The 8,038-nt window shown below is 41.6% G+C and overlaps 1 protein-coding gene across 1 annotated transcript; it reads left to right on the top strand.

The window, feature by feature from the left end:
* The first annotated feature begins 3,045 nt into the window (after nt 1-3,045).
* LOC142168428 (uncharacterized) lies at nt 3,046-3,504 on the top strand. The gene has a single exon (XM_075229102.1). The coding sequence runs from the start codon at nt 3,046-3,048 to the stop codon at nt 3,502-3,504; it is 459 nt and encodes a 152-aa protein (XP_075085203.1).
* Nucleotides 3,505-8,038: the final 4,534 nt, after the last annotated feature.

The following is an 8,038-nucleotide window of genomic DNA, read 5'->3' as shown; positions in this document are numbered from 1 at the left end:
TATGATATGCTAAAGCAATTATCGGTGAACATTCCATTTGTGGAAGATTTTCAAGAGATGTCGGATTTTGCTAATTACATGAAGGACCTGATCACTAAAAAGAAAGCCACCAAGAATGATGTGGTGAATGTGACTCACCGGGTTAGTTCCATCATTGCAACAACCGCCGTCCAAAAGAAAGAGAACCCGGGAGCCTTCACCATTCCATGCACGAGTGGATTGCATGAATTTGCACTAGACCTTTATGATAATGGGTCTAGCATCAACTAAATACCCCTTACTATTTACAAGCAAGCGGGATTAGGTATGCTAGGCCTACAAGTATGAGGTTGCAAATGGCCAACCGTTCAATAAAGCGACCTGTGAGAATAGTTGATGTTGTGCTTGTGAAAGTGGGGTAGTTTCTCCTCCCTGCCGAGTTTGTTATTCTCGATTGTGCTATTGATAAAGAGATCCCTATCATCTTGGGGAGACCATTCCTTGCTACCGGGAGGGCACTCATGGACTCGGAATGAAATGTGATCAAGTTTTGAGTTAATGATAAAGAAGTAACCTTTCAAGAAAGTAAGGGTATGAAATTGCCACATGCATATGAGAGTATCTCGGTTATTGATGTTGTTGATGAGGTAGAGGATGCAGTCAAGGTAAAGATGGAATAGGAATGCCTTTGTGAGGCATAGGCGCTATTTTGGTGAATTTTGATGGTGAGGACATGTAAGGATACATGGAATCGGTGAATGTGTTGTAAGGTCTTGGGTCCTACACTTATACACCAAAGAAGATTTCTCTTGACTTAGAGAATAAATTCACTCCTCCCACTAAGCCTTCAATTATCGAGTCGCCACAACTTGAGCTAAAACCACTTCCGCCATACTTAAGGTATAAATTTCTTGGCTCTAATGAAACTCTACCCGTAATTGTTTCGTCTTTGTTGAATGATGTACATGTTAAACACTTATTGGAAACCTTGAGGGAGCACAGACATGCCATTGGTTGGACTATAGCATATATCCGAAGGATTCTAGCCGGAATTTGTGAGCATAAGAAACAATTGGAGCAAGAGAGAAAACCTAGTGTAGAACATCAAAGAAGGTTAAATCATTCTATGTAAGAGGTGGTGAAGAAAGAAATCATAAAATGGTTGGATGGCGGGGTTGTATACCCCATTGCCGATAGTCCTTGGGTGTGTCCGGTACAATGTGTGCCAAAGAAGGAGGAATGTCCTTGATTCATAATGACAAAAATGAACTCATCCCAGCGAGGACAGTGACTGGGTGGAGAGTTTGCATGGACTACCTAAAGCTCAATAATGCTACTTGCAAAGACCATTTCCATATGCCTTTTATTGGTCAAATGCTTGATCGGCTAGCGGGAAAGTTATTTTATTGCTTCTTGGATGGTTACTCAGGCTACGACCTAATCAACATCGCCTTAGAGGACCAAGAGAAGACGACATTCACATGTACGTATTGGACCTTTGGTTTTTTAGTGGATGCCATTTGGGCTAGGCAATGCCCCGACTACTTTTCAATGATGCATGATGTCAATCTTCTCGGACATGGTGGAGGATTTCATAGAGGTATTCATGGATGACTTCTCTGTAGTTGATGATTCCTTTTAGCATTGCCTTGAAAACCTTAGGCAAGTGCTCAAAAGATGTGAGGAAACAAATCGTGTGCTCAATTGGGAGAAATGTCACTTCATGGTGGACAATGGTATTGTTCTTCGCCACAAAATCTCCAAGAAATGCATAGAGGTTGATCGGGCAAAGATCGAAATCATTTCCAAGCTTCCTCCTCCCTCTTTGGTAAAAGGTGTTCGGATCTTTTTGGGGCATGCTGGTTTTTATAGGTGATTTATCAAGGATTTCTCAAAATTGCAAGTCCCATGTGCAAGCTCCTTGAAAAAGATGCTAAGCTTGAGTTCGATGAGAAGTGCCCGAAAGCATTTGAGGAATTGGAGGCAAGGCTCACCACATCACCTATTATTGTCACACTCGATTGGTCTCTTCCATTTGAACTTATGTGTGACACCAGTGGTGTGGCTATTGGAGCAGTGCTTGGTCAACGGCATAATAAGATTCTTCATCCTGTCTACTATGCAAGCAAGACACTCAATGGCGGACAACTGAATTACACTGTAACTGAGAAAGAACTGCTTGCTATTGTTTATGCTTTTGAAATATTCCGGGCCTACTTGTTGAGATCTAAAGTGATAGTCTACACCGATCATGCTACCCTTCGCTACCCTATGGCAAAGAAGGATGCTAAACCAAGATATATTAGGTGGGTTCTTTTGTTACAAGAGTTTGACTTTGAATTCAAAGATCAAAAAGGAATGGAGAATCAAGTTGCGTATCACTTATCTAGGATTGAAGAGGCATGGAGACCAAAAGAAGATCGTGAAATTAATGATTCCTTCCCAGATGAACACTTATTGGCAATATCTAGCACATCCACTCCTTGGTATGCCAACATCGCTAACTTCTTGGTTAGTGACCTTATCCCCGACGGATTGGAAGCTTATCAAAAGAAAATTTTCTTGCGGGAGTGTAGGCAATACTGTTGGGAGGAACCCTTTTTGTTCCAGATTTGCGCCGACAACATCATTCGGTGTTGTGTTCCGAAAGATGAGGTAATTCAAATTCTCAAAGCGTGTCATGACTCCCCAGTTGGGGTCACCATGATGGAAATTGTACTGCGGCAAAAGTGCTTGAATGTGGCTATTATTGGCCATCGATCTACCAAGATACAAACCAAATAGTCAAAGTATGTGATCAATGTCAAAGACAAGGGTCAATTTCTAGAAGGCATGAGATGCCTATGAACTTTGTGATGGAGGTTCAGATCTTTGATATGTGGGGGATAGATTTCATGGTTCCCTTCATAAGCTCATACGGCATGACATATATCTTGGTGGCAGTAGATTATGTCTCCATTTGGGTCGAGGCAATTGCCTTGCCGAACAATGAGGCAAGAAGTGTAACCGCCTTCTTAAATAACAACATATTTACTCGGTTTGGAACCCCAAGATCCATCCTTAATGATGGTAGAAAAAACTGGTAATGCAAACTGGACCGACTGGTCAAAGAAGCTAGATGATGCATTGTGGGCCTATCGAACGACATTTAAGACACCCATTGGCACCTCACCTTACCGGTTGGTTTTTGGTAAGGCTTGTCACTTGCCAGTGAAATTTGAACAAAAAGCAATGTGGGCACTAAAAAATTTAAATCTTGACTGGATCGAAGTTGCTAATCTAAGGATGACACAACTCAACGAGATGGAAGAGTTCCATTTCCATGCCTACGAGAATGCAGCCATGTATAAAGAAAGAATGAAGTTTGTTCATGACAATAAGATTTTGAAGCAGGAATTCAAATCCGATGACTTGGTCTTATTCTTCAACTCAAGATTGAAGTTCTTTCCTGGCAACCTCAAATCCAAATGGTCAGGCGCGTTCAAAGTTGTGAGTATGTATTCCTATGGTGCTATTGAATTATAATCCAAGGACGGGACTCGAACTTTCAAAGTAAATGGCCAAAGGGTCAAGCATTACCTCGGAACCAATGGAGAAAGGCAACTGGTAGAACAATTCGTACTCAAGGATAATCCTGTACCAATCCCCACCACTGATTAGCCAAAATGCGGGCAACATCGTCGTGTCACGACGTTAAGTCAATCACTTCTTGGTACGTTAAATCAAGCAACCCATGTGTTGGTAACACTCTTTTTTGTTAGATTTTAATTTTAGTAGGTTTATTTGTAACTGTTGGACAATTTGACGTGTGTGTTAGAATGCAGGTTACCCAAAATACAAAGAAATAGGATGCAAAGGCAAAGGGAAAATGAAGGAAAGCAACCTGAGCTTTAGTTGTTGTTCTACGGCAAAAGATAAGCGACCGCATAAAGGGTTTGCGGACCGTATAATGGTCGCAGACACAAGCAGAACACCAGTCAAATTGGGCCTTATAAATGCGGAGAAATTTCAACTTTTACGACCCGCAGAATCATTTTGTGACCGTAGAATGGGTCGCACATCTGTTGCATACCACCCAGGTACTAATCTATCGCAAAACACATATGCGGCCGCATATTATGTTATGCGGTGGTCATTTAACCACAAACCCTCAGGTATTAAACCTCAGGTCTTTCTCTCTCTCCTTTCCATCTATCTTCTCTAATTTCACGCACCCAGACACGAAAACAAAATACAAGAGAAAAACACAGAAAAAAATAAATAGAAATTGAAAAGAAAGGCTCACCTTGCTCGCACAATTCACACCAAAGTGGATTGCTCTATCTTCTGACATCTAGTATGTGACTTTACAATATTCCTCTTGCACATTTGATTTAAAGATTGTCATGTGCTTTCACTTGCCCCATTTTTACATCTCATCCATTTTACCCTTCTGTATCTACCCTACTTCTTGTCTTTTGTACTGGGAATCGAGTTTTGGGGGAAACATGTGTTGTGGGTCAATTAAAATTTGGGGGCTAGAGTTAGGGATACTGATTTGTGTATGGGGGTTGGTGATTTGTGCCAAATTTCATTAGGTATTGTCAGGCAGACCATGAAATCGAGCAGATGTTGAGTGTGTGTAATGGTCTCTCACAATTTGAGCATTAGCTACTTAGTGTTGCATAAATGTTGACTGTGAGTGAGTTTTATATGGAGAAGATCATCGTTGTGGTCAGCATAACTGATTTGTGTTCCACAGAATCATTTCATGATTGGGTGTGTGGAAACAACTATGATGTTGAGTCTGCGGCCGTAGAATTGGTTTGCAGACCACATATGGTCGCACACATACGCAGAATCAAGCTAAGTTTAAAGTTCAAAATGCGACCGATCTACAGTCGTAAACTAGTTCTGCGATCACTTCTGCGGCCTACATAATTGTTTTTGCATCTGATAATTTATATTCTACGTTGTGGTTTGCGGTCTGCAGAGTTGTTCTGAGATCGCATAAAGGCTCACACACACACACACACACACACACACACACACACACATATATATATATATATATATATATATATATATATATATATATATATATATATATATATATATATATATATATATATATCCTTCTCCTTCATTTCTTTACTATATGGTACACATGCCTTACCATGTACTCACATCACATTAATTGGCAGGAATGGCACCAAAGAAATCTTTAGCAACACGAGTACCCACCACTCGAGGAAAGAGATGGGCTACAGCTATAAGCCCATAATCATAGCAAGCCCAATGCAAATGGCCCGGCACACCCAGAACTTCAACTGATCCTACCTCCCAGTCTGAAGAGGAGGAACAACTTGACCTTGTGCCACCAGTTGACCTCGAGGCCGAATCACGCAGAAAGAGTGGTGAGGATCTCAGGTTCAGGATCACCAGCTCTTGGACTTTGTACAGAGATGGATTGGAGAAAAATCCTCGAAGAAAAACAGCCGATGAATGGTCTTAAATAATAATACCCCATGTTCTATAAAACATCCAAAAGAGGGGATGAAAGTTCTTCACTATGGTTCCGTGGGAGTAAAACGAGTCACTTGTTAGGGAATTTTATGCTGCATATGCTGCATCTAGGAACTCAGAACAAAAGAGAAACCATAGATACTTGACCTCTGTCTTAGTCCGAGGATTTGAAATACTTTGTGATCCCGACTTTATAAATGATGTATATTTCGAAAAGTGGGAGCCAGACATGGCAGAATTTAATGCAAAAATTGCAAAAAAGGAATCTCAGTGTACTTGGGTATCTCTGTCATAGCTAAGGGAACTTCACCCTAGATTGCACTGCGCCAGAAGATTTACAAGAGGGATTTAACCCATGAAGGCCGGTATTGGCTAAGTTTTGTCTGTTCTCGTATAATGCCTACGAGAAATGAGACTGACATCACTATCGAGAAGGCGATCCTCATTTCTTGTATCATGTCGGGTATCAAGATTGATTTGGGAGATCTTATATTCCTTGATATTGGGGTCAGGGCAAACCAAAAAGAAACCTCGCTCCATTTTCCATGCTTAATACATGCTTTATGTGAAAATGCAATGGTTCCTCCGTTCCCCAAACATGACCGCATAGTAAAAGCTATTCAGGACATTGATATCACTCGGCAAAATGATGCTTCGGAAAAAATGGTCGAAGATCCACCAGAGCAATCACTCACTCTCCCTCCGACCTCGTTCGTTTCAGCAGCACCTGCTGCTTCATCAATGACATACACTTCTTCAGCACCAGCCACCTCCATATCCACTCCTAGACCAGCTATTACGACACCACTTGTCTCACTGCCTGCACTCTCCAAGCTTGGTCTACTGGCACAACATGCAAATGCCAAAGTAGACAAATTGACAAAAGAACTTTCATCGCTCATCCGGCAGGTGTTGGCCCCACTCCAAACCTCAGTAAGTAATCTTTAAAAGCAACATCTATCATATGAGGATCAACTCAAGCACTTTGAAGCTTGCCTTCAGAAGGTTGAGCGAGGAGGAGGTTGGACATGCCTCAACTTAAAAGGGATATAGCTGAGCTCAAGTGGGATCTGCATAAGATGCAGACACTGGAGTTTGACTTGACCACCCTTTTTTCGGTGGAAGGGGAGAAGGGCACTGGCACCTCCCAAGTACCAAGTCTTGATCTGGATTTCACAAACTTCCCATCCGCTGAGGAGGCACATGGTACTGATATCTCACAAACTCCGAGTTTCGTTGTACACAACAATGATCATTCAGACGAGGAATCTGGAGAGTCTCGTGAGGAAACTGATGAGGAGCGGATATTTGAAGAAGGTGATGATCAAAGGGACAACAAAGGCAAATAGGTTGTTGCTGTTACAGAGGAACTGGGTGAGGAGGAGGCGGATATGCAGACAGATATCGTACACTCCCTTGCAGATATGGTTGCCAGGGCTACTACCACGACCACACAACCATCAACGGGTGAGGCCATCAACTCCCAGGTCCAGGATCCGGCTCCGCAACTGGCGGAGCTTCCTACTTTCATCTCAGACACCATTGTTCAGTCAGAGGATCCACCCACTGCCTCCATAGTGTCAACTCTACACTCCACGGCCGCCTCAGATATTCCATCCCATCCAAGCACCTAGTGTACCCCAGGAAGCTCCTAACCTTTGCTCTTACTTTTTCAATGCATTGGGGACACTGCATGTTTTTAGGTTGGGGTGGGGTAGTCGAATTTTGCAACATGTATATAAACTCTTAGTCCTAATAGTGTAGATTTGAATATAGTAATGAATTCCCCTTGTGTAATGAATTCGTCTTGGTTTTTCCTTTTCTAAGGGTGTAATAGTAGAACCATGGATGTGGCATGAAACATTTTGACTTGTTTGGTGCTATTTTTCTAGATTCAAGCATGTGATAAGTTTTTGTGGAACAAATCACACCCTTCAATTTTGTAAATAAATAGTTAGTCATTTCTGTGAAATCGAGGCTCGCTATTTGACTTTGTGCTTACTTAGAATCTCAAATATCATAAGAGGAAGCCTTGAACTGCTTTGTATTCACTTGAGGGCTGAAATTATGCCGATTCGAGCAATTCATGTGTCGTGAGTGGTGAGAATTTGTGTAACTAATGCATATGCTCAACTTGTAATGTCTAGAACTTGCCTGGTTGGTTTCTCAATGCAAATATCAGGTTGATGATTAGGTGGTGAAATGATCTTAGGCTCTCTTTGTGATTGCTAACTAAATTTTGACTACATTGACCTCCCTGGTGCATTTTTGGCTGGTCCCCTTTAGTGAAATTACTTCCTCTTTTGAATAAAATCTCTCCTTGAATGTTATGAATGAGACTTTAAGCCTAAGTTGGGGGTGTTGGTGCAAATTGGGAAACAATAAAAGAAGGTAGTATGTGGAAAAGCTAATCTTTGTGAGGTACTGGAGGGTGAAGCGAATGACTAAGCCTATAGCCATCATACCCAAAACAAAAAGCTTCACATTCCCTCAAACTATGAAATACTCACTTCCAAAAAAAATTATTTTTGGAGTGGTGAGGGAAAGTGGTAAG

This window comes from Nicotiana tabacum, chromosome 13 (genome assembly GCF_000715075.1).
Source record: "Nicotiana tabacum cultivar K326 chromosome 13, ASM71507v2, whole genome shotgun sequence".
Classification (NCBI taxonomy): domain Eukaryota; kingdom Viridiplantae; phylum Streptophyta; class Magnoliopsida; order Solanales; family Solanaceae; genus Nicotiana; species Nicotiana tabacum.
The sequence above is the reverse complement of the archived record's forward strand: the minus strand, read 5'-3'. Positions and strand labels throughout refer to the sequence as shown.